The 26,744-nt window shown below is 33.9% G+C and overlaps 2 protein-coding genes across 2 annotated transcripts; one reads left to right on the forward strand and one right to left on the reverse strand.

Moving 5' to 3' along the window:
* Nucleotides 1-93: 93 nt before the first annotated feature.
* On the reverse strand, nucleotides 94-19,652 carry LOC111059070 (calreticulin). Its single transcript, XM_039439533.1, has 9 exons — nucleotides 19,455-19,652; nucleotides 18,380-18,482; nucleotides 16,590-16,795; nucleotides 14,973-15,124; nucleotides 13,740-13,936; nucleotides 12,581-12,692; nucleotides 10,416-10,517; nucleotides 8,634-8,888; nucleotides 94-1,609 (listed from the first exon to the last, which is right to left on the reverse strand). The coding sequence occupies exons 1-9, from the start codon at nucleotides 19,537-19,539 to the stop codon at nucleotides 1,586-1,588; spliced, it is 1,236 nt and encodes a 411-aa protein (XP_039295467.1). The 5' UTR covers nucleotides 19,540-19,652; the 3' UTR covers nucleotides 94-1,585.
* A 3,281-nt stretch (nucleotides 19,653-22,933) lies between these two features.
* On the forward strand, nucleotides 22,934-26,650 carry LOC111059192 (probable serine/threonine-protein kinase MARK-A). Its single transcript, XM_039439536.1, has 2 exons — nucleotides 22,934-24,884; nucleotides 26,222-26,650. Exons 1-2 carry the CDS (start codon nucleotides 23,099-23,101, stop codon nucleotides 26,380-26,382), a joined length of 1,947 nt encoding a protein of 648 aa, XP_039295470.1. The 5' UTR covers nucleotides 22,934-23,098; the 3' UTR covers nucleotides 26,383-26,650.
* The last annotated feature ends 94 nt before the right edge of the window (nucleotides 26,651-26,744 follow it).

The raw sequence follows: 26,744 nt of genomic DNA on the forward strand, positions 1-26,744 counted from the left end.
GGTTTGTTGACTATGTCTATTGCACTGTGTGTTTAATGACATTAAAGTATTCTATTCTATTATTTGATGACTTTGAAAATAAAAACTACAATCTCGATGAAATTTCATTTTATTAATGAAAATTATTTACAAAATTCGCTCAACTATTAGTTTCATTTTATTGAAGTAGTATGGACACTGAAACTAGATGGACACAGAAAATAATCTGCCTCAAATTTTCAGTAATTATTGCAAAACTCACAAAAACTAACAAATATTACACAAACAATACTTTTTATGGGTGGAAAACATAGTTTTTTAAACTAATGAAGCATGGAATTTATGAGAATTCTATAGCGTTCTACAAGTGTAGCATACAACCATGAAAACAAATGCTCAGGGCTTAGACTTGGAGATCACAAATTTGCAAATTTTATACAAAAAGGTGGTATTTTTCGATAACTGTGATACAATATCATAACTAGATCATTTATGATACTAAAAAACGTTTTGCAGAATGATTTTACATAAATGATTTTACACAAACACCTTCGAAAGTATAATCAAAATTTGCAGTAGGCTAGAACTTTCATGATTTATTTTCAAATTAAACCTCTAAAAGTATTGGAAATTCTTTTTTGGGACACTTTTAGAGCCCATTTCCAAACTAAAACACCTATTTTTAATAGATTTCAATAGTTTGTAAGGAAATTTTCAATACCTAAAAGGTACTACAATGTTTTAGTGTGTTTTGAACAAAATTTGATGATTTTTTTCGATTCATTGATGCAACTCCCTACTTTCATTTAATTAATTAGAATGACAATCATTGGTACTGTATGAATAATAATTATTGACAAATGAAAATTATGATAACGTTTTTCAATTTCATTTGATGCAAACCCCTACTTTAGCGCAAAATCAATTTTTTCAGAAAAAATGAAGCTATGAAAAACACAAGTCAACACATTATTCTCGTGATATTTCAGAAAACCGTCTAAACTTACTACCAATGAAAACTGTTCACAACATATCGTCATCCCACTCACACCTATGCATTCCACTATCTACCTTCTCTCTCACTTGCACGCACAACTAGATATATAGCACATACTTGAGGGCCTCATTAAAATTTCAACAAATATTAACAACAGAAAATAATTCTCATTTCAAACAAATTCGGGGGAAACAAATTATTATCATTATCAGTGATACACCCCTCAAATACATTCATTCATCCTCGATATAATTTAATTTATAAAACGACAAAATATTAGCTTTGTCTCAGTACACACACACACACTCAAACATACACACACACACACAATAGCGCAACATCATTTTCATCACTATTGCAACACTCATCCAGGTTGTTATTTCTACACTGTCCTTTGAAACACCTTAAATAATTTTCGAGTTTTAGAAATTTTCTAGAAAATGTCGAGTCCAAATAGAGCGTCACCACCCAGAAATGATTGAATCACTTTTCGCTGATGTTTGTTTTGATTTAGCAAACTTCTGCTGTTGTTTTGTGTTGCGCTTATACACTTTTTGTCTTTTTCTGTCTCTCTCGCACTTGTAGGACAGCGCATAACTCTAAGCGTGTTTAGAGTTCGTCGTGGTCGTGATCCTGAATAGAGAAAAACATTTTTTAGAAATAACTTACAATGAAGCTTCAGAAAAACAACAAATTCAAAGATAAAGAGAGATAAATCATCACTAAGTGTACATAGAGAGCGGTTAGGTCTTCTAATATGGAGGTTATCCATAATATCTTTATTCATTTTATATAGGAAACAATAGAATCGTCAGAAAAGAAAGACAGGCTATACCCCAAAAACTCTATTTCTCAATTTTATCTCAAATTTAATTGTTAAAATATTATGTAGTAATATTCATGCGGTCCATATTAATGTCAATATTATGTCTCATTCTTTTTTGAAACTTTTATTTGTAAAAATTTTGGGAGAAGACAGTTTTGGGCTATGCCTGTTGTCTTCTCCCAATCATATTTCAATTATGATTTGTGATTGAGAATAAAATTAATAAATATCTATATCCTTCCAAGACTTTCAAACAGCGTAGAGGCAAGGTAAAGTTCGCGGTATGGTAATATTCACGGCTTTGCAAAAAAACATCAGGCGTCAGAGACCCTAGATCCCTAGATGGAGGAAGCTCCCTACACACAGGGATTCTTCATGAATTATAGATTTGCAACGTATCACACACAATGGAGAGAGCATGTTGTACGAATGCCAGACGATAGGCAGTGTTGTGCTAAATAATGTAACACCAAAAAGTTAATTGTGTATCTTTTCGGGAGCTTTTGAGAAGATACAAAAGAGCATCTGTTGCTTATGGAAAGATACATTGAAGCTCCTTGTGTATCTTTTCGAATGCAACACGTTGCTTTTGAGAGGATACGAAAGAGCATCTGTTGCTTATAGAAAGATACATTAAATCTCCTTGTGTATCTTTTCGGATGTAACACGTTGCTTTCGAGAAGATACAAAAGAGCATCTGTTGCTAATGGAAAGATACATTCTAAAAAATGTTCGATGTTTTTGATGTTTTATCAACAACAATGAAAAGAGCAAGACGTTGAACGAATGTCAGCTGATAGGCTGTATTGTGCTAAAAGGACGTAACTCTTCGGATGCAGCACGTTGCTTTTGAGAAGATACAAAAGAGCATCTGTTGCTTCTGGAAAGATGCATTAAAGCTTCTTGTGTATATTTTCGGATGCAACACGACGCTTTCGAGAAGATACAAAAGAGCATCGTTACTTATGGAAAGATACATTAAAGCTTCTTGTGTATCTTTTCGGATGCAACACCTTGCTTTTGAGAAGATACAAAAGAGCATCTGTTGCTTATGGAACGATACATTAAAGCTCATTGTGTATCTTTTCGGATGTAACACGTTGCTTAAGAGAAGATACAAAAGAACATTTGTTGCTTATCGAGGGCTAAAAGTCATAGTAGCGTATCTACAAAAACCAACTTTTCAGGAGAGCAAAAAACAACTATGAGTACACACTCCCTCACTATTTCTGAGGTCTGTATTAATTTCAACAACCTAGAATTCACATATCAATATTGTATGAATCTTGTGCTTCTACCAGTGCATTCATTTCGATGAATTATTGAAAATTCAATTAAATAAAAATAAAAAGGAAATACCTTGTTCTAGTTACGCTATTGTGACCGTAATCAATTTCCAAAAATGTATCATTTTCTGGAGATAAGCTATTCTGAGAGTGATCAGTTATGAATAGTAACAATTTATTAAATTGTTCCATGTATTTTATAGATGTTTATTGACATTCAATAACAAAATATGAGAGATATATGATAATTTATAAAAAGTATAGAAAATCACAGGTGCCTAATAAGTAGGTACGGCATTATTGAAAGACTGGAAATTTAAGTACTGAAATGAAATTATAATGCTCTGAGAATGATTGAGGATAACAAAATATGAAACAATAACATTAAAACTAAATTCGAAAATTCCAGCCTCTTCATATAACACTTGAATCAAACTCGAAAATGTTACTATCTTCAATGACTACAGCCTATAGATATTTATCACCAAAACTCATCATTTCTTAATGTCATTTTCTTTAAAGGACTGAAAAAGTGAATACTGAAATACAATAGAAATACTCTGAGAATGACTGAAAATCACATAATATTATGAAACAATTACACTAAAATTACATTGGAATCTCTCTCAATGATTCTCTTCAAATTATTCACTCTCTTCAATGAATATGATAGGCTATTTATCACCAAAGCTCATCATTTTATGCAGGTGGAAATACAGGTGGTATAGACCATGGCAATTACAGACTGTATTGTAATAGGTCTATAGTTTCTTACATCACCTCGATCTCCAGATTTGTATATAGGTACCAAGAAACTGTTTTTGAAATCTCTGGGGAAGACACCAAGCTCCAGCAAGGCAGAGCCAGTATGGCTAGGTGAATGGCCAGAACAGAAAAACCTAATTACAGGAAGGGATATTTCATCAGGCCCAGTTCCTCTGCCAACATTCAGAGCTTCCAATCTGCGTTGAATATTGATTGGAGTAATGCAGCAGGATGGAACTAACTGGTTTCAACGAAAATCAAATGTCGGGACATTAACCGTGTCCTGCACAAAAATAGATGAAAAATAATCAGCAAAGAGTTCACACTACTTATCAACAGGAGTTGCAGCACTTCTTGTGTCCAGTCTCATAAAAGTAGGTCTGGCTGAGCCTTTTCTCAAACCATCCACATAAGTCCAGAAAGATTTAGAATTTGTCTAAACAAATTCCTCTAATTCAAGTAAATAGTTATTGTATAACACCTTCTTGTCAAAACACGACATTGATCCCTCAAATTGCAAAAAACTTCATAGAGCTGAATACTACCAATTGCCTTATACTTTCTATGAGCAGTTTTCTTGGCTACAATCAATCTTCCTAATTCAATGGAACCACAAGAGACATGAACCTTTCTCATGAGTGTGAACCTCTTGATGGTCAAGCTCATATACCTACAGAAATTACTGAAATGCTCCTCAGATCTAATGATTATCATCAAAATTTGCAACTGGGTAATTCATATTCTGAAACTCCAAAAATATGGAAGCTAAATCACACTTGTGAAAATCAGGTATTTGTTTTACATAGCAGGGTTGTGTCCACCTCCTGTTCCAGGAGTATGTGATGAGTGCCTTTGAGGATGCCTGCCAGGTCGATTGTCTTTATTTAGACCTCTCAAAGGCCTTCGACAGAGTTAACCACTCTCTCCTGGTTGCCAAACTGGAGAGTTATGAGGTGCATGTGTCATGCTCAAGTGGTTGAACAGCCATCTGAGGGACAGAACTCTGATGTTCAGAACTCTGAGGGTCATATGTCATCTCCTTTCCTGGCTCCCTCTGGAGTCCCTTAGGGATCCCATTTGGGCCCCCTCCTCTTCAATTCATTTATGAACGACATTAAAAGCTTCATATCATCCATGTTTCTAATGTATGCTGATGATGTCAAGTTATTCGACAGGGTATTGCAAGACTTAGGACATGAATCTCTGCAGAATTCTCTCAACAACCTTGATTTGTGATGCCTTGATAATGGTATGGCTCTGAATGTAACCAAGTGTGTTGTAATGTATTTCAAGCATGGAACAAGTATACTTGATTCTCAATACTCCTTGAGAGGCATTCCTTTGAAAAGAGTATGCAGTTTCAAGGACCTTGGAGTGACTATGACTCAGTCTCTTAGCCCACTGGATCACATAAGTGTGATCACTGGAGAGGCTAGATCTCTCCTTGGCTCTATATTTTGGTTCACCAGGGATTTCAGTTCTCCCGAGAGTGTCTTGGTTTTGTTTAGGGCTCTTGTTCTTCCAGTGTTGGAATATGGCTCTATTATCTGGGCACCATTCCATCTGTACCAGATTAACCTGCTGCAAAGTGTGGAGAGACGTTTCGTGAGGATGCTGAGCTGCAGGATGGGTTTCAAGTACTTTGAAGCTCCTGTGGAGGAGATTAAGGGACAGTCCATCTCCTCCCTTTGGTTCTGAGGTGGGAACACTATGACCTGGTCCTTCTTTTCAAGACTGTCAATGGATATCTGGACTGCCCTGAACTTCTGGCTAGTATTAACATCTGTGTTCCAAGAGGAATGTGCTCAAGGTTCCATTTTCCGCAGATGCTCTCACCTAACAGCCTATGCCTATAATAGTGGGCTTTCTAGAATACTTCGCTCTGGTTGTGAGGCTGCTGCAGCTGATGTTGATTTCTTTGGGGTGTCCTTGGGCTTTCTCAGGAGAACTATGAAGAGATACCTGCATGGTGTGATTTTGGTGTTCCCTTCCTTGTTTATGCCCCTTGTGGTAAACTTCCATGGGCCTTTTCACTTATATGTAATATTGTATGTTAACTATGATTCATTCTGTATTCTAATTTTTGTCTTTCAAACTATCCACATAGATGTTTTTTTATTGTTGTATATTATTATTTATCTATATATTCTTTGCTTGTATTTCTTCTTCTATGTTATTTTCATGTGAAATTCGTGTTGTACCGTTGGAAGTTGAATGAATAAATAAATAAATAAACTTTCTTCCAACTTACAATCATCAGCTTCCTTCAAGCATTTCTTTGCCAACTCACACAAAAAAAACTCCTCTGTTTTTCGTGATCATTGATCAGAATAAAACACAAACAGGAAGAAATACAGAAGCTAGTCTGATTATCTTGTTAAATCAAGACTTATGGGCTATAAAAGTTATGTTAAAATCAAGACTTATGGGCTATGAAAGTTATGTTAGCATTGATTTTGTGAGCTTTTTCGCGCTCAAAGTTACTGTCACACTAGCGTAAGTTGACACATAAGCTATTATGTAGGTCACTAACTACAGCGTAACTGAAGATAAGCTTTTGTGTCATTCAGTTTTGTTCAAGTCAAAGAAGCGTAACAGAACATATGCTTTTGTGTCATTTATTTCATCACTCGATTGTAGATACGTTATCCACTTATCTTTCCAATGGCTAATGCAATGAGATAAGCGTGTGTGTCACTAAATAGACCACGAAAAGTTATTTAGATAGGTCAGATAAGCTAAAAAACGGAATTTTGTAGATACGCTACTATGACTCTAAACCCTCGTTATGGGAAGGTATCTTCCATTCATACATTCTCAAAAATGTTCGGTGATTTCGAACGGGTAGTATTGTCACAAAAAGCATACAGAATGGAATGTATCAATACAAACAACGCATATTACATGACGCAAAGACTTGAGTGCACCAAGACCACGTCACGTGACTGCGCCATCTTGTTAGAAATTACAATTTCCACTATCCTGGTCTTATGACTGGCTCGCGGCAGTGAACGAGACCGATTGACCCGGATCAGTAAAGTGATCCGAACCTCCAATCAATAGGCCTACTAATGCTTAACTTTCAAGATGGCGGATTTTTGCGACAGGATACAAGCTGACTTTCCATTCTGTATTGTATTCTGTGGTATTGTAGTCTATAGTGAGGTCCACGTTATAATGACAGTATTTGATCAACTTTGGTTTTGCTATCCTTGTCTATCATTCGACAAAGCCGGTGGTACTATCCTGTTCCAAGTCCACAACGGTGCCAATTATGTTTTTGACAGTGTAGAAATATGATTAATTAATGCAGAGAATCGGCATCGCTATTCTTCTATCTTTATCCACTGTCATTATAACGTGGACCTCACTATACTAATGCTTAACTTTCAAGATGGCGGATTTTTGCGACAGGATACAAGCTGACTTTCCATTCTGTATTGTATTCTGTGGTATTGCAGTCTAGTGGCCCTCCGCCGATAGGCAAAGCTACAGGATCCGCACTATAATTTTCAGTTATGAGTTCCAAAACACATTTTCTATGACAGTTGCAATAAATAAAGGCCACTTGTGCCGTTCTATTGCACGCAAATTGCCTAAGCATATACTCACTAGTCACTTGGCGCCATGTGGTGGAACGGGTTGGCTGTAAGGGGTGATGTGGAGGCCAACTATTATTAAAATAATTACTCGGAAACAAGGTTGGTTTCTCCGTCTCACCTCCTATGTCTAGTTAATCGGTTAAGAATGAACTAATTATTCTAAGGGGAAAAATTGAATTGAAAAACAAAATTTGAAGGCTACGTACTCCATCTTACCTCCAATAGCTAGTAAATCAGTCAAGGATGAACTAATTCTGAAACCGTGTCTACACTGAACAAATGTTCGACAAACATGTTTCTTGAAACAGTTTGGGCAAATTTTATTATGTTTGACAAACAATGTTTGCCCGTGACCAGTGTGGACGCGTCACCAAACAAAATATTTGTAAGTGGGGAGAGCAGGTTTTATGTATTATGCACAGCTGTCAACACTGAAAATGTTTGAAAAAACAGTAATCTTTTGTTTGACAAACAATGATTGTCCAAACTTTTTAAAATGTTTGTCCCTGAGCTCCTCAAAAAACATGTTTGCCAAAATAATATCATAGAGAAACAATAGCGTAAGTAGATATCCCATGGTATAGTGAATTTATGTCACAACTTTTATTGTTATCTCAAGCCGATTACTGTCGATTATTGTCAATTTCAACTGTTTTGTTGGAGTGATAGTGTATGAACGACACAATTTGAGAGACTACCAGCGTCACACAGCTGCATAGGAAAGAACTATGTGAACTATCGGCTTGGGATAACAGTAAAAGTTGCGTCTATGTGGGGAAAATATTCACAAATTTGTTTTTAGATATGTTGTCTATGTAAATGTATCTTGTGCTTTGTATTGTGAATTGAAATTGAATAAATTGAATTGAATAAAAAAACGCCCTATACCATGGGATATCTACTTATGCTATCGTTTCTCTATGCTAATATCAACTAAAATACTTGAGGACTGAAAATTTTGTGAATTGAAGAACTACAAGACTTAACCTATTTCGGACTATCTGTTATCTAAATTTGGGAGAGGAATAGCACAAGGTTACCTTATTTTTCCTCTCCCTATCATTTTCATAATGTACTTATTGTATAAATGAATGAATGAATGTATGTCGAACATTTGTTCAGTGTGGAAACGGTGGAAAATTGAATTTGAAATTTCAAGGTTCTGTTCTCCATCTCACCTCCTCTCCCGTCTCGGGTACCTCGCCGGCACTATCCTCCTCTTCCTCATCTTCATCTTCATCCTCGTCGTCTGCCTTCTTGGCGCCCGCCTCAGCGGCCTCCGCATCCCTCTTCTTCCTCTCCACCTCGTCCAGGGCCTCCTTCATCTTCTTCTCTCCCTCGAACATGGGTCGCCACACGTCCTCGCCCACTTTCTGCGCATGCTCGGGGTCGTCGGTGATGAGCACGTTGCCGAAGATTGTGCCCGCTTTCACCTGAGCAACAAAGTGAGAACATGCAATCAGAACAAACTAGAAATTAGATGAACAAATTAAAGAAAAAGAAGGAGATGATGAGGAAGAATAAGAAGGGAAAAGAGTGGATGGAGAAGAAGAGAAGATGGGGAGAGGAAAAGAAGAACGAGAAGAAGATAAAGAAGCAAAAGAAGAAGTGGATGGAGAAGAGGAAGAAGAGAAAAATGAAAAGTGAAGAAAAGAGTGAATGGAGAAGAAGAGGAGAGAAAGAGGAAAAGAAGAATGAGAAGATGAAGAAGCAAAAGAAGAAGTGGATGAAGAAGAGAAAAATGAAAAGTGAAGAAAATGATGGAGAAGAAAAAGAAGTGGATGGAGAAGAGGAAGAAGAGAAAAATGAAAAGTGAATGGAAAAGAGGAAGAAAAAGGAGAATATTACTGAAAGTAATATCAACCAATAGAAAAACAGTCTTTTACATGGGAAGAAAAAGAAGATGATGGAGAAGAAAAATCGAAGGAGGAGAAGAAGAAGTGGATGTAGAAGAGCAAGAAGAAAATGGAATGTATGGAGAAGAGGAAGAAGTGAGTGTAAAAAAGGAGGGAAAAAAAAGTGGATGGGAAGAGGAAGAAGAAAAAAAAGAAGTGGATGAAGGAGAGCAAGAAGAAATTAATGGAATGTATGGAGAAGAGGTAGGAGTGAGTGTAAAAGAGGAGGAAAAAGAAAAAGAAGTGAATGAAGGAGAGGAAGAAGAAGTGAGTGGGAAAGAACACAACGAAAAAGAAGATGATGAAAAATAAGAAAACGTAGAAGATGAAAGAGAAAATGTAGATGGATAAGAGGAAATGATAAACTAGTATTTTTCAGAATAGGTGGCACCACACCTAGAGGAAGGGGGGGGGAAACACGGATTGTTAAATGAAGCACCTGGAGGAAGAGGGCAAAGAGAAATTGGTGAATGAGAACAAAAATCCAAGGGAATTTATAAATTAATGTGAAAACGAAAGAGTGTGAATGCATAAGAAACAGAACAGAAATATTTGGTAAATGAATTAATAAAAATGAAATTGAATATGAACATAATTGAATAGACTTAGAACGTTGTCAAAAATCCACTTTAATTAAATAAAAATTAATATTTTACAGGAGCATGCTTTCGTGTGTGCTCACACATGCTCCTGTAAAATATTAATTTTTAATTTTAATTTAATTAAAGTGGATTTTTGACAACGTTCTAAGTCTATTCAATTATGGAAAAGTTCCACAACATCAACATTAACACTACAAACTTAATTAATTGAATATGAACAGACTACAACAAATAAAAAAAATGTATGAAATTCAACATAAAACAATATAACCATGATAATTATCACTTTAGTATGAAAGAACAGAGGGGAATTATTGACAAATGAGTGAGAAAGAGTGTGGATGATCAATGTGTAAAAGGTAGATTTAGGACAAGAATAAATTATGAAATGAAACATCAATAGAATTAAAAGTTTACTATCAACTTGAAATTAGATTAAAAATTTGAATCAAATTTTCCGTACCTGCCATAAATCAAAACCGATTCCAGCAATCTCCTCGCGCAGGTAGAGGTTATCGTCAGCTGTGTACTCAGGGTTGTCAATCTCAGGGTGAACCCATGGACCCTGCAAACAATATCGACCAATAGAAAACAGTCTCTTACATTGGAGATACTAATGTCATGCTCATAGAATTTATAAACAGTAATTTCTTATTAAAAACAATATAACAATCTTGAAGTACCCTTTATTTTTTAAAATATTGAATGAAAAAGACTAAGAAATTGTCAAATTTTTAAAAATATTTCAACAACAACTAGTTTCGGCCCTAACTTAGGTCATTTTCAAGTTGAAATGGCAGTAAATGTTTTTTCAGTAATCTTTATTATTAACAAATTTGTAGAAATGCTCATACCTCATAAATATTATGAAGTATAATACAATGAAAAAATCAAAGGATCTTAGCCTCAACTGTGACAAGTAAAGCTCAAGAAATGCTCTTAAAAATTGAGCAAGACAATAGCTAGCTAAAATACATACGCAAGATAAAATTTCAACTATTGTGCATTTCAAATAAAAATACCAAGAAATTGTCAAAAAACCACAGATTTATTGAAAGATAGAAATTTAATAAAATTTATTTAATAATATAATAGATATTTCAATCTATCAATAGATCTGTGGTTTTTGACAATTTCTTAGTATTTTTAATATGAATAATTACCACAATATCAACTTCTCAACTACACAAAAAGTATTGTGCATTTAATGGCGAAATACGTTTCTGTCCAGCATTTAGTATTTACAAGATATTTCACGCTGAAATTCACTATAACTCAATGTCGAGATGAATACAGAGGTAAAGTGTCAATAGGATGAAAGTAGGGGTTTAGTCACATTTTTAAACATGTGTTGTTTTCGACTACAACTTGGATAATTGTTGAAGTAAAGAAGATACAATACAGAACACCTACAGAAAAACAAATCAAATTTATTTCCTCCAAAAATACAACAAAAATATCAGCATTTAGAAAATATATTATTAATTTTAAACTTAATTTCATAATTTATATGAAAATAAAACAAACCCTGAAATCAATTTGAATTAATACTATAAAACTTAAAACAATGTTAGGTTTATGAATTGATAAATAGTTACCGTAATTATAACAATGATAAAGGGAAAAGCTTACATAGGCAACATATTGCCTGTGCGTAAGCTAGAGTTGAGTTTATTATTAAGATAATTGTGGGAAAATTTAAAAAGGAAATGAAGGTATTTATTCTAAATTTAAATAGTAGAATATTAATTGCATACTAATTCGATTTCCAAGTTTCATCCAGTTTTACTCATTCCACAGTTTTATCACTCCACATCATTGTATAGATTATTATTATATGACCGATAAAATCAGTGACCAAATTTCCCGTCATTTGTACGGCTATAATTCAACGGAACTTTGTACATGGATGAATAATGTAAAAATTTATTCCTGTTTACAAATGACACTGATACAATCGGTATTGGTGAATGACATTGGTAGATAAAATGAAAAGGCAACGTTGATATAAAGAAAAGTTGACCAATAATTACTTTTATCTTTCAAATAATAAAAGATTTACTAATAATTACTCTTATCTCGACTTTCATTTATTACTTCCTTATTGTTCTAGTACAATGAACACTGACTGGAAGATAAGAAATAGATAATCATTGTTAAACTTGTATTTGGGGTTATAGAAACTCTGATAACTGGAGTATAAGATAGTGAGATAATCATGGCTTACGCTGTATTTGGGGTTATAGAAACTCTGATAGCTGGAGTATAATATAGTGACCTAATTATTATAGTTTACGCTATATTTCATTCATTTATTCATAGCCAATAGATACAATGCAGGTAAAAACAACAGGCATTCGCCCAAAACTGCTTTAAACCTTAATTTGGAATACACAGTCTAGAGGTTATGTAAATGATAACTTAATTCACACACACTAATTTGTGTCCAAAAAATATATATACAACAATAATTTTGAATTTATCAGATTAAGTAATTTCAAATTTGGAGTGATGTGACCTTAAATGATAAAATGTATTGATATACTGCGATACTATAATTTAAACTCGTATTTAGGGTTATAAAATCTCTGATAGTGTAGGAAATAGTGAGATAATATTATAGTTTACCTTGTATTTGGGGTTATCGATCTGCTTTGGTTTCCATTCTCCCTTGTAGTCGGGGTTATTGACCTGAGGGGCCTCCCACTCTCCGTCCATCTCATCGTCCCAATCTTCAGGCCTGTAGAGCACAACAAAACCATTCCAATTACAAAACAAATCTATGACGAAATCTCAAGGAAATTACATCAAAATCATAATATATTTAAGGTTGAGTGGTAGAGAAGATTTCAAAGTCTTAAATCCTCTAATACAGAGGTGGCTATGGTATTATCATCTATATTATAATAAAGGAAAGAACTGGCTTATAAGAAATTCACGAATGACGCATCATCACGTCTCAACTACTCAACTGATTAACTTCAAATTTTGAATATAGATTCTCAATTTACCTAAGGATGGTTGAAAGCATATCTCAAACTCTTCAAGATTTCAGTAGGTCAAGTTTCTATTTAGATCCTTGCGGAGCACGGGTTACCTGCTAATTTCTATAATATAATAAAGGAAAGAATTGTCTTATAAACGTAGGGGATAAGAAATTCACGAATGACGTATCATCACGTCTCAACTACTGAACTGATTAACTTGACTCTTCAAGATTCCATCGGTCAAGTTTTTGAGTTTGTCAAGCTTAAAATAGATCCTTACGGAGCACGGGTTACCTTCTAGTAATAATAATTAATAAACAGTTGACTAGGAATATTGTTTAAGAGAATATGTTGAGACTATTTACTTCTTTGAAGTAAATAGCTATTATACTTTTTAATACTTTTTTACTAGTAAAAGTTAGCAGAATTAAACAGAAAATAAGTGAATGTTGTGCCTGTAAAATTTTACCCATTCATTGTGATCGCACCCTTAGTGCCGGTAGGACAAAAGCCGGTTAAATTTTAATCATGATTAATTCCACGAGAGCCAACCAGAGTAGCTGTCTTTGATTAGAAAACGCCTTCTCTGATTGGTCTCGTGAAATTAATCACGGTTTAAATTCAACCGGTAAAATCTTGACCGTGATTAATTTTACAAGAATCAACCAGAGTAGCAGTCTTTGATTAAAAAAGTTTTTTCTCAGATTGGTTCTCGTGAAATTAATCACGGTTAAAACGTAACCGGCTTTTGTGCAACCGGGTTATAAATTTAATTTTCGAGTGTTTGTTGTTTCACTCACTTGACAGCATCCTTGTCGGGGATGAGTTGTGGCTTGTCCCAGTCCTCAGGCTTGGTGTCTTCAGGGTCATCAATGGTGGCGTTATCCTCCCAGTCCTCGGGCTTCTTGGCCGACGGGTCCTTGATCTTCTTTGGCGGCAAAAAGTCCCAGTCAGCTTCCAAGCTACCAGATTCCACCTTCTCGTTGTCGATCAGGACCTTAAAACGACAGAAATAACATGATTTTGAATAAGAAGTCTGTTTAATGAAGTGTAGACTCACTTTCAATTATATTTTCGAAATTAAGGCTGAAATGATTGAGAACGAAATAGAATAATTATTATGAAGAAAAAAACTTAGATTTGTAATTCATTAGCATATTATAGATATACTTTTGGTGAGATGAAAACTTGAAGTCAAGTTTTCAAAATTGTCCATTCAACTCTAAAACGTTAAGAAAACTTCAATTCAAAGAAATTTGACCAATGAAAACATAGCTTTACCGATTGATTCTTCGACGGCACGACACTACACGTTATAAGGTTGTTGTAATGAGAATCAGCCAATCGGAGAACTTCGTGTCGTGCCGTACCGTGGTGCATGGGAGAATCTCAAAGTGTGAAAAGATTCTCATTGACTGAGAATCAAATGTTGGTAAGGAATAACTTGTCAGGGGACAATTCTGAGGATTGATTTTATTAAAGTAAGCTATTATACAGTCCATGAGCTAGTTCATATTTAAACTAGTTTTAAAGAGAATCATATTCAAGTTACTAGAATTATATTCAAGTAAGCGACAACACAAACCTGGTAAGTGTTGCGAGTTATAACGACTATGTTGGAGTAAGCGACTACACAAACCTTTTATGTAAAATTGATGAAGTAAACTTTGAACAATAATCAAGTTAGCGACTACACAAACCTTTTATGTAAAATTGATAAAGTAAACTTTGAACAATAATCAAGTTAGCGACTACACAAACCTTTTATGTAAAATTGATAAAGTAAACTTTGAACAATAATCAAGTTAGCGACTACACAAACCGTTTATGTAAAATTGATAAAGTAAACTTTGAACAATAATCAAGTTAGCGACTACACAATCCTGATTGTGAGGTATAACGACCCTGTTGTAGCAGAGAGAAACGAAATCTATATCAGTTCATCTCTGATTCTATAGCCGACTATACAGACCTTTTGTGTGAAATTTATGAAGTAAACTTTGAACAATATTCAAGCAAGCGACTATACAAACCTCGTAGGTATTGTCAGGCCTGACAATGAGTGTGTAGAGATGAGAGTAGACGTCATCCTTGCACCTGATGTCCTTGTTGATGAGGTGATTCTTTCCCTTGTAGCTGAAGATCACGTGCACCTTCTTGGTGCCTGGACCACAGATGTCAGGTCCTGTAAACACAAACACAACAATCCTCAAGATAAAAGTACAACTAAAACCGATCCAAAGAGTATAAAGTGAGACTCAAGTTATAAAGTTATGTCGTTAAGTCATTAACGTTAAGTTATTAACTAAACTCAAGTTAAAGTCAGCATGTGATTAACTTTGGCTTGCTATCCTTATCTGTCATTGGACAAAGCAAAAGCTTTATTAATTTTATACCCCCTCACCGAAGTCAAATCGTTCGTGGGCTACAAGAACCTCAATTTTGAAAATGTATAATCAAATTGAAAGATATTTTTTCTTTCTTGGCGAATATACTATATTTCAGATAAAATATAGCCTGATTATTATTGATGATTTTCAACAGGAGTCAACAATTAATATTGTATCAGATATAATGCCGGCAGATATATTGCACAAAAGCCGGTTATTTAAGTTCTGCAGTAGATCGCTTTGACTCTTGTTATCCGTGTATGGCCCGATTTCACAAAATCCGGTTAAATTTTAATCGTGATTAATTCCACGAAAACCAATAGAAGCCGTCTTTTTAAAAGTCTTCTCTGATTGGTTCTCGTGAAATTAATCACGGTTAAAATTTAACCGACTTTTGTGAAACCGGGCCATACACGGATAACAAGAGTCAAAGCTATCTACTACAGAACTTATAACACTCTCCTCAAGATCAAGTGGTCGAGAAGACATTACTGTCCAAACTTCGCCACATCGAAATCAATTTAACTAAAAAATTAATTAATTTAATTTAGCTTGCATTTCTTTCACCAATGCTACCCACAAGACTTCTGTCAAGGAGCACTGTTAGTCTTTCATTATTGATCCACACCTACTATTCCAACAAGTTGATTACTCACCGAACATGAAGAGCTAGGGCGAATCTTCATGCAGCTTTTTGTCAGTGAGAGTGCCGGTTGCATAAAAGCCGGTTGAATTTTAACCGCGATTAATTCCACGAGAACCAATCAGAGAAGCCGTCTTATCAAAAAGACCTTCTCTGATTGGTTCTCGTGAAATTAATCACGGTTAAAATTCAACCGGCTTTCATGCAACCGGGGCAGAGAGTTGTAAAAGACTTTTACAACTATGGTCCGTACAAATTTACTTCAGACTTGGAGGAATAAGCAGCGCAGAGAAATGGAGGGAGATAAGCCAATTACAGTGATCAATAGAGTAATAGGTAGAAGCGCAGTTTCCAATTTGTCAGTCGTCTGACTGCTTCCAGACAGGAAACTTTACATGTGTAGCATGAGCACATTATGAACAGTCACTAGAAGTTGGAGAACGCTGGCCGCTTCAAAACGGCAACATCGCGCCTCTGTATCCCTCCCGCTGTATGCTTTCTCTGCTGCGCATGTCCATCCCAAGTCAGAAATAATTCTGCACAGAGTATAAACGCAAAACATCTAACGACTAAATACAGTACAACAACAAGCGACTAGACAGAGTACAATAACTCACCAAACATGATGAGATAGGGCGAATCTCCATGCAATTCCTTGCCAGTGAGCGAGTTGTCAAAGACCTTGACATAACCTCCTCCACAGTCAATGTTCTGCTCATGTTTCACACGGAACTGGATGACTAGTGGCTTGTCCTTGTTGCTGAAAGCCTGGAATTTGCGTGACAACGCGTAGAACCTGAAGTCTTCCGACGTTTGGATACCTGCAAAACGGGAAAAATGAGATCAAAATTAAGAACAGTACAAGAACAAGAAAATGAGTTATGATATTGGATAACGTTGAGATAGACTAGTTAGAATATCTGCCTAAAAATAATTATATTTTTTGACATCTATATATTCTTCTAATTATTGAAATGACAAGAGAATTATGGGTAAAATTACAAGAAACTATCTGCCTTGCAAAAACATAGCTATACTAGCAAGCCATATGCTGAATAAATTTGTTTAAACTCTACTATAAATTATAATAACGATATAAGGGAGGGATAAATTACTTAACCTTCCGGAAGTCGCGCCCTACTCAATCACACGATCAGTCGCGTGTCGTAATATTGACAACATCCTATTTTTAATGTGTTATGTACTCTGTTTACAGTCAAAACATATTAACTAATTATATAATTGATATTTTTATTTCATTGGATTATTTGACGCCTATGAACATTTGCATGATTACCTTTTCTTAGTCCAATAAGGTACACCAAGCAAAGCCAACAATTCTGTGTTATTGGTTCGTTGGCAGTCTCTTTCCCTATCATATGCACTACTTATGCACTGTGGCGACTAAATGGCACCTAAAGGCTGAACCATTGCTCGGTTGATACTGCAACTCAATGGAGTGATGGGGGAAAGTTTTAGAATACATAGGTAACTCATCCACTGACACCACCCCATTCAATAGTTTTGTGCAGCAAAAAAACTGACACTGTTGCACTTTTTACAACAGCGCGACTGCCGGAAGGTTAATCAGGCAGCTCAGCTGTCAAAATCTCGTAATTATGCAAGTTTCCTAATGTTTTCTGCTTTTTATGTAATGTGATATTCCTCAGGACTTGAAAGTCCCAACTCCGCCTAATAAAAAACTTTTTTCATTTAATTTCTATATCGTTATCAATCTCAAAGGTCTTGAATTAGGTAGGTTACGTATTATAAGGTGACTAGCTGAGAACAAAACACCTAGAAATTGAAGTAATTTTAATTTTGAATCAGTTTGAAGATTGTAATACCATTTTAATTGAAGTGGATTTTAAATTGGATAAAGATTATTACTAACATTATTTTGTGTACTAAGTGGAATAATATTTCAGAATATATTAACCAGTGTTTAAAAAGTTGTTACAACTAATCTACTATTGTAACTATTGGCATTTCATTTTAAGCCTCCTCGCTAACTATTGTAATTGAACATATGAAAATTGGATAAGCCATGAGTAAATTTATATAAAATACTATTCTTAATGCTTGGACTGTGAATGGTAGATAAGAATAACTCAATTTGTATATTGAATCAACATTAATATTATGTTGCCAGGTAACTACATCTGTAGGGATATCACATCTACATCCTAGTAAAATGATGCAGTAGCAAGTATGAGGCATTCAACAAAATACAGTCTCTTTTGCAACAGTAAAGGTCTTTGAAATTGTAAATGTAAAAATGTAAATTGAAATGTAAAAACACACATTTAAAAATAAATTCTTCAAAAATAAGAGATCTAATAGATTAAAAGTTAATACTGTATTACATTTTATGAATTTGAAGATGTTTGAGTAAAATAATATTACCTTTGTCTTTTCCTCATCGTTGAAAAATTTACCGGAAGACCTCTTGAATTTTCCGAACTCTTTTCCTGGGTGTTCTGAGTACTCCCATGTTGACTCCCATGTATCTAAAAATAAAATAAACTTTAGCCAAGTTCAGTAAATACATTTAGAAAATAGAACTTTTGAAAACATTTGAAAAAAAATTGAATTCAACTTAGATAAAAAGCATTGAAATATTAAATGAAAAATAACTCGAAGATATCATGACACATCACATGTGCTTTATTAGGGAACATGTTTATAAAATTGCTTATCAACAAAACCAATCTAGACACGTTTCACATAAGATGATGTGGCATACAACTCAATGACTCAAGTAAAATTTAAAGAAATTTTACTACAAACTTTATTGAGAAACTAAGGTAGATACTGAACGTTTTACATAATAACAAATGTTTATCTAAAGCTCATATTCAAGCCAAACATGTTTCACATGATCTGGTTGAGGTACTAGCTAGAGAAGAAAGAAAGAATAAAAGTGAAAGTTATATTTAAAATTATAGTAACTGCTCCAAGTTGTTAGAAAAGATAACTTAGCAGAAGAAAAACTTATAAACTGATAAATCTGAACAGATAACACTGTACTATCTTTTCTAGACTGTTTACAAGGTGTAGCCTGCCTAGACATAACACATTATCTATGATTAGGGTGAGGCAGATTATAATAATTTATCTACATGATATTCTTTCAAAACCAAGTTAGATATGTCGCTAAAAATCAAATAATATGGAGATAAAGGGTACCGTATTTAGTTATTTACAAAGTGAAAGATTGTTAAAATAAAACGTATAACTTAGTGACAGTAAATTGAAAATGACCGGATGTTTAAAATTGGATCAGCTAGAACAGTGATCATGAAAACTTGAAAATAACTGTAATTAGTGGATATGAATGATGAATTATAGCGAATTCAAATGTGTATTTTATGAAATTTGAAGAAAAACATCTGAATGTTATGTATTGACATGGCATATTCCGGTAAATTGCCAAGTGACATGATAGTAGTTTTCTAAAAAGTACTATGCCGGTAACTTACCATCAGCAAAATTCTCCTCGAAGAATACTTCGGCATTGGTTAAACTAATGGCTACTAATACTAGAAGACTAGTTTTCAGCAACATTTTTGCTAAAATGTAAAACTTTCACTCGTCAAAAATGAGATGTTTGTTCCTTGGAAACACGACTGAAATTAACCCTGCATCAAAAACGCTTGCTGTGAAGTAGAAGACAAGACAGATGGATCGCTGTGATTGGTCGAAAATCTGAGGCCAATCAGGCCCAACCACGGTTTGCAAAGAGGTTGTGAAATTGAAAACTGGTAATTATTGTAATTTTACACCCAAAAAATGCACGATAAATTGATTTTGAAAGGAAAAAATTGTGAGACTCACATTTTTTCTACACATGTCCTGATATTTCATCTCAGCAGGAAAACATCAAGCTCAATTTCCGTGGTCAAAACCTTGACAATAAATGAAATATAGCAAAATATTATAATATCTATCTCAATAATGTTGTAATTTGATAATTTCAATAAATATTATTGATATTTTTACATAGAGATTACAAAGTTGATAGAAATGAAAATTCACCATCATTTCAATCTGTTTCAATCAGCTGTTTTTATGACGTCTGCTGTCAGGAGCTTCTCTTTGTCTCAGAAACAGAGTAACGGCCAGCAACAGTCACAGTTATTCAAAAGTATTCTTTAAGTATCTATAGTGAGGTCCACGTTATAATGGTAGTGTACGATTTGCAATAGTGTTGCTATCCTTGTCTCGTTCAACAATGTAAAAGAGTTAGGGGTTAGTTTTTATTTAGGTTATATTTAATAATGTTTTATTAGGATAGGTTAGGTTTTTGCTTTAAAATTGCAATATGCTAGAAGGGGCTAGGGTCTAGGTGGAGTTATGTTTTTTGATGTTTCAAAGCACAGAATTACAAGGAGTTTTATAGGAGTATTATAGGAGTTTTCTCTGTTTCAAAGGTGAAAGGATAGGTTGGGCGGTTAGGATTTTGCTTTGAATCACATGTTTGTGAACATGTTCATGAAATGAACCACATGTTTGTGAACATGTTCATGAAATGAACCACATGTTTGTGAACATGTTCATGAAATGAACCACATGTTTGTGAACATGTTCATGAAATGAACCACATGTTTGTGAACATGTTCATGAAATGAACCACATGTTTATGTTTTGTTCTAAAGATACAAATAAATCTAAAGTATTAAATGTGAAAGGGAAAAGTTAGGTTTTAATAAAACGTATAACTTAGTGACAGTAAATTGAAAATGACCGGATGTTTAAAATTGGATCAGCTAGAACAGTGATCAAGAAACTTGATAATAACTGTAATTAGTGGATATGAATGATGAATTATAGCGAATTCAAATGTGTATTTTATGAAATTTGAAGAAAAACATCTGAATGTTATGTATTGACATGGCATATTCCGGTATATTGCCAAGTGACATGATAGTAGTTTTCTAAAAAATACTATGCCGGTAACTTACCATCAGCAAAATTCTCCTCGAAGAATACTTCGGCATTGGTTAAACTAATGGCTACTAATACTAGAAGACTAGTTTTCAGCAACATTTTTGCTAAAATGTAAAACTTTCACTCGTCAAAAATGAGATGTTTGTTCCTTGGAAACACGACTGAAATTAACCCTGCATCAAAAACGCTTGCTGTGAAGTAGAAGACAAGACAGATGGATCGCTGTGATTGGTCGAAAATCTGAGGCCAATCAGGCCCAACCACGGTTTGCAAAGAGGTTGTGAAATTGAAAACTGGTAATTATTGTAATTTTACACCCAAAAAATGCACGATAAATTGATTTTGAAAGGAAAAAATTTTGAAACTCACTTTTTTTCTACACATGACCTAATAATTCATCTCAGCAGGAATACATCAAGCTCAATTTCCGTGGTCAAAACCTTGACAATAAATGAAATATAGCAAAATATTACAATATCCATCTTGATAATGTTGTAATTTAATATTTCCAATCAATATTATTGATATTTTTACATAGAGATTATAAAGTTGATAGAAATGAAAATTCACAATCATTTCAATCTATCAGCTGTTTTTATGACGTCTGCTGTCAGGAGCTTCTCTTTGTCTCAGAAACAGAGTAACGGCCAGCAACAGTCACAGTTATTCAAAAGTATTCTTTAAGTATCTATAGTGAGGTCCACGTTATAATGGTAGTGTACGATTTGCAATAGTGTTGCTATCCTTGTCTCGTTCAACAAATGTAAAAGAGTTAGGGGTTAGATTTTATTTAGGTTATATTTAATAATGTTTTATTAGGATAGGTTAGGTTTTTGCTTTAAAATTGCAATATGCTAGAAGGGGCTAGGGTCTAGGTGGAGTTATGTTTTTTGATGTTTCAAAGCACAGAATTACAAGGAGTTTTTTAGGAGTATTATAGGAGTTTTCTCTGTTTCAAAGGTGAAAGGATAGGTTGGGCGGTTAGGATTTTGCTTTGAATCACATGTTTGTGAACATGTTCATGAAATGAACCACATGTTTGTGAACATGCTCATGAAATGAACCACATGTTTGTGAACATGTTCATGAATGAACCACATGTTTGTGAACATGTTCATGAAATGAACCACATGTTTGTGAACATGTTCATGAAATGAACCACATGTTTATGTTTTGTTCTAAAGATGACAAATAAATCTAAAGTATTAAATGTGAAAGGGAAAAAGTTAGGTTTTAATTAATAATGTGTTATTAGGATAGGTTAGGTTTTTGCTTTGAAATTGCAATATGCTAGAAGGGGCTAGGGTGCAGTTAGAGTTATGTTTTTTGATGTTTCAAATGTGAAAGGATAGGTTAGGGGGTTAGGATTTTGCTTTGAAATCTAAATTATTAAATGTGAAGGGGTTAGGGGTTAGTGGTTAGGTTTTTTCTGGATTATATTTAATAATGTTCCATAAGGTTAGGTTAGGGTTTTGCTTTTAAATTGCAATATGCTAGAAAGGGCTAGGGTCCAGGTAGAATAATGCTTTTTGATATTTCAAAGGTGGAAAGATAGGTTAGGATTTTGCTTTGAAATTGCAATATGCTTGAAGGGAATAGAGGTTTTTCAAATAGTTATGTTTATTGATGTTTTAAATTTGGAAGGGGAGGTTGAGGTTTGGTTTTTGTTTTGAAATGACAATATGCTGACTTAGTTATAGTGTTTTTTAACATCAGTTAAATAACAACTGTTATATTTTATTAATTATATTTTCAAAAGTACTCTTTCTTTTATTAAATGAAATAATAATAAATTGATTATTATATTGAATTTAATGATAAATCATCATTGGATAATAATATCTTCATCAAATAGAATGACGATTGGCTCCAGTTACAGTGCTCGGTAACCATCATCACAAAGAACGTTACATTCAAAGATCTGACTGAATGGAACGGGAAAAACCGGTTGCTAACGCATGCGCGATACGGTGCTGTCTGAGACAAGGAGTGGTTTGTCTGCTGTCTTGCTTGTTGTCAAGGAAGATTGAGGTTATGTTCGTTTGTTTCTTGACAACCAAACAACAAATTACTAGAAACAACTGTAGTACTTCAAGGTTTTGAACTATATTTTCCTGTTTTGTTAAAAACTAATACTATATACGTTGATTCACGACCTTTTGCTACTTACTTTACAATGAACACAAATTTACTCCGACTAAAAATATCGGAATTAACCAAAAAGTACTCCAACAAGAAGGTTAGTGTTGATGAAGATTTATCATTATCCGACGATTATTCTGGTGGTGAGGATGATACAGTAAAATATCGTTTAAAGCCAGATAATTTTGTTACAAAAAAGGCAGTTGAAGACTCAAAATTATCTCAACCTGTCAATAAATCTCTTAGTTTTCATCAAATTGAACCCTTGAAGTCTCCTCAAGTTGTTACACCTAAATCTGGCAGTTCTCGTAGTGAAAAAGGCAAGAAACGTCATAAATTGTCGGATACACCAAGGTCTACAAGTATTACCAGTGTAAGAAGCAGTAAACATTTAGATTCCTTGGATTCTCCCCAGGACATCACACAAAGATCCAAAAGTCTTAGTGACAAAGTTGACAATTTTAGCGACCTCCTCAGCGACGAAGAACTAGAAAATCCTCAAGAAATCGACGAAGATAGTGACGATTCTTCAGATTATCACCCTCTAAAAAACATTCACCTAGTGTCTGATGATTTCCTGGAAGATATTCATACAGCTTCTGAAGCTTCTCCCAATTCTGAGAACGTAGAGGAGAGACTAACGAATAGGAGTACACCACGTAGTGTCAAGAGCATACCGTTATCTCCTTTTATCAGTCCTCCAGCACTGATTAGTAAGAGAAGTGAAATTCAAACTAAAACATTCACAAGTGAAAATGATAGTGTAATAGAGGAACAGCTAGAGAGTGACGGTAATATTTCGAAAAACTACGAATCTAGCTTTGAAAATGAGGATGAATCCAGTGGTAGCGGTACAAAAACTTTGAAAAAATCTAGTAAAAGTGGGTCAGAAACTTTGAAAACACGGAAATCATCCAGGCGTTCAAGTTTGTCTAATAATTCTAGAAATATTCAAGATTTTGATACTTCAACATCAGCTTCAATTGTGAAAACACCTTCTGAAAGCTCCGTACAAGAATCTGTGACTAATAGATCAAATAAAAGCAGTGGAAGGTCGAGTAAATCAGAGGATGTGGAAGAAATTTTAGAATCCGACACAAATAGTGCATCTGAAAGTGATCGGAAGGATTCATCGAGAGCAGGAGAACAGGAAGAAGGAGGAGGTCCTGAGAAAGTAGAAGAAGATGAAGGGAGGATACATGATAATGATGACGAAGAAGAAGAAAGAAAAGAAACTGAAGACAAAAGGGTAACCAAATTACTATCAAAATCAAACACCCTTAACAGTGGAGCAACATCCGAGATACAAGACTTGAAAACAAAAGAGTACCAAGAAAGTAGAATTATTCTTCCAAATGATTTGGAAAAAACTAAAAAAGATACAAAGGTTGAAGAGAGTAAACAAAGTGGAGAGACCCCCTTAAAAAAATCTACACAATCTATATTGTCAACTGGACAAGAAATAAAAACTTCCAAGACCAAAAAATCAAACACCAAATATGTTCAATGTGATTTGATAACAGATAGAAGACCGATTCATAAATATCGTAGAAGGACTCCATTCTACTACGATTTTGAACCATCTTACAGAGATCATAGAAGAATTATTCCAGTTTATTACGATTTTGAGTCACCGTACAGGGAAGAAAATATTATTCAAACCCCATTTCTACCTCGAAGAAAGCCACTGAAAATAGATACAAGAGTAAAGAATTTGCCAAATCGACCAGTTTTGACAACAAATATTGGGTTATTTGGAGGAAGTACTTGTTTAGATAACGATTTGGACTTTCATGTTGACTGTGATAACAATATCGGAGGTAATTAAACAATTTAGTCAACTAGAAAATGTTAATATCGTACTCGATTCAATGAAACAATTGTGGAACAGCTACAAGAGGGTATAAAGTTTTATTAATTTGAGTACAGTTCATTCATAATACTTTATCATCAAATTTAGGATTTCTTTTGGCAGTTACGTTAGAATGAATTTGATTTAATCTTAGATCAATGGTTGACAGGGGATTATTAAGGCTGTGCAAAGGCTAAAAATAAACTTTCTACTCGTGATATTTTTCCAAGTTTTTCGATTTGTATATCATCAAGCTATCAAAATGAAAAAAAAAATTTCTGATCATTACTTTTTGAGATATGAGAGACTGAAGTTGGAATTTTTGGGACAGAAAATTTCAAATTCGGTACGATATAAATACATGCGATTTAGAGCATGGTATTGTTGATCTAGTAAAACAATTTTCTGAAAATATCAATTTTTGGAAAAGTTATTCAATTTACCAGAAATAACTCAACTAAAAGTTATTTTTATTAAATTGATTGAATAACTATCTTTAAAATTGATATTTTCAGAAAATTTTTGTTTCACTAGATCAACAATACCACGAAGATTCTATCCTCCAAATCTCATGGATTTATCTCTTACCGAATTTGAAATGTTCTGTCCCAAAATATTAAACTTTAGGCGCTCATATCTCAAAAAGTAATGATCAGAAGAAAATGTTTTCCTGAGAAAACTTTTTCATTTTGATAGCTTTATACAAATCAAAAAACTTTGAAAAATATCACGAGTAGAAAGTTTATTTTTAGCCTTTGCACAGCCTCAAACCTCAATCATAGAAACTGAGGTGGATTCAAGTGAATCAGAGATAACTTAATCCTATCAATATGAGAAATTAGTTTATTCTATCTTCTAGATCGATTGAATCAATCCATTCAAGACTGAATATGAAAAATCATTCAACTGTTTTCATGAAAAGACTTTTACAATTACCTACTCTTGACAATTAAAAACGTTATCTTTTAATGAGTTTTTCACATAATCAACAGGAAACCTTTTATGCTTCATAAAAATGTTTTAATTAGAACTTAGCATACAATGACATGGAGAGAACTTGACTTTTGCTGGTGAATTTTACATTCAACCAGAATTTGATGGAGAGAAGCTGGGTCATGATTTTAGTGTTCTCAAAAAAATGACAGAATAATGATGATGAAATACTAATGACTGTCGTCTTTGATAATACTGATAATAAAGAATAGATTTTGAAACATGTTACATAAATCATTACATAATATGCTATTAATTGTGCAGAATAGAATATATCCATTTAATTTGTTTCATTGTATTTTTTGTTCCCAGATAATGAACTGAATCCAGTAATTGCAATGGATAAGATACTAAGGAACCAAATTAACTTAACCAAGTATTTTATGGAGAGTCACCATAACATGTACATGGCATGTTGTAAAATTGTGAAATCTTTGAACGAGGACTATAAAAATGATGGATTAATTTCATGACTATAAAAATGGATTAATTTCATAAGGAAGGTGATGTATGTATAATGAGAATGATTGGAGCTGAGATTTGTAGTTTTTTAAATGTATCATATTTTGTCAAAATAAAGAGTTTGATTTTGAAAGCATTGGCTTTCTTCGATTGGTCCTGGATATCACAATTAGTAATTTGATTGTATGGTAAGAGATGTGGTGATATTTTTCCATAATTGAAAGAATAAAACGTTGATGTTGTCAATACCAATGTAACTATTAATATTGGAAAATTAGTAGCCTATATTACAGATTCAATACAATATTGATATCAATTGAATCATTTTTATAGGACTGTTATCTTTGGTAGATTGATAGATAAAACACCTTAG

This window comes from Nilaparvata lugens, chromosome 13, assembly GCF_014356525.2.
Source record: "Nilaparvata lugens isolate BPH chromosome 13, ASM1435652v1, whole genome shotgun sequence".
Classification (NCBI taxonomy): Eukaryota; Metazoa; Arthropoda; class Insecta; order Hemiptera; family Delphacidae; genus Nilaparvata; species Nilaparvata lugens.

Bases quoted from the DNA above. Each gene is read 5' to 3' on its own strand.
- LOC111059070 (XM_039439533.1), bottom strand. From the start codon at position 19,539: ATGTTGCTGAAAACTAGTCTTCTAGTATTAGTAGCCATTAGTTTAACC. The intron at 16,796-18,379 runs GGTAATATTATT...TTCCCGTTTTGC, and splicing joins AACGATGAGGAAAAGACAAA to AGGTATCCAAACGTCGGAAG. The intron at 13,937-14,972 runs GTTTGTATAGTC...TGTCGTTTTAAG, and splicing joins GGCCTGACAATACCTACGAG to GTCCTGATCGACAACGAGAA.
- LOC111059192 (XM_039439536.1), top strand. From the start codon at position 23,099: ATGAACACAAATTTACTCCGACTAAAAATATCGGAATTAACCAAAAAG. The intron at 24,885-26,221 runs GTAATTAAACAA...TTTTGTTCCCAG, and splicing joins CTGTGATAACAATATCGGAG to ATAATGAACTGAATCCAGTA.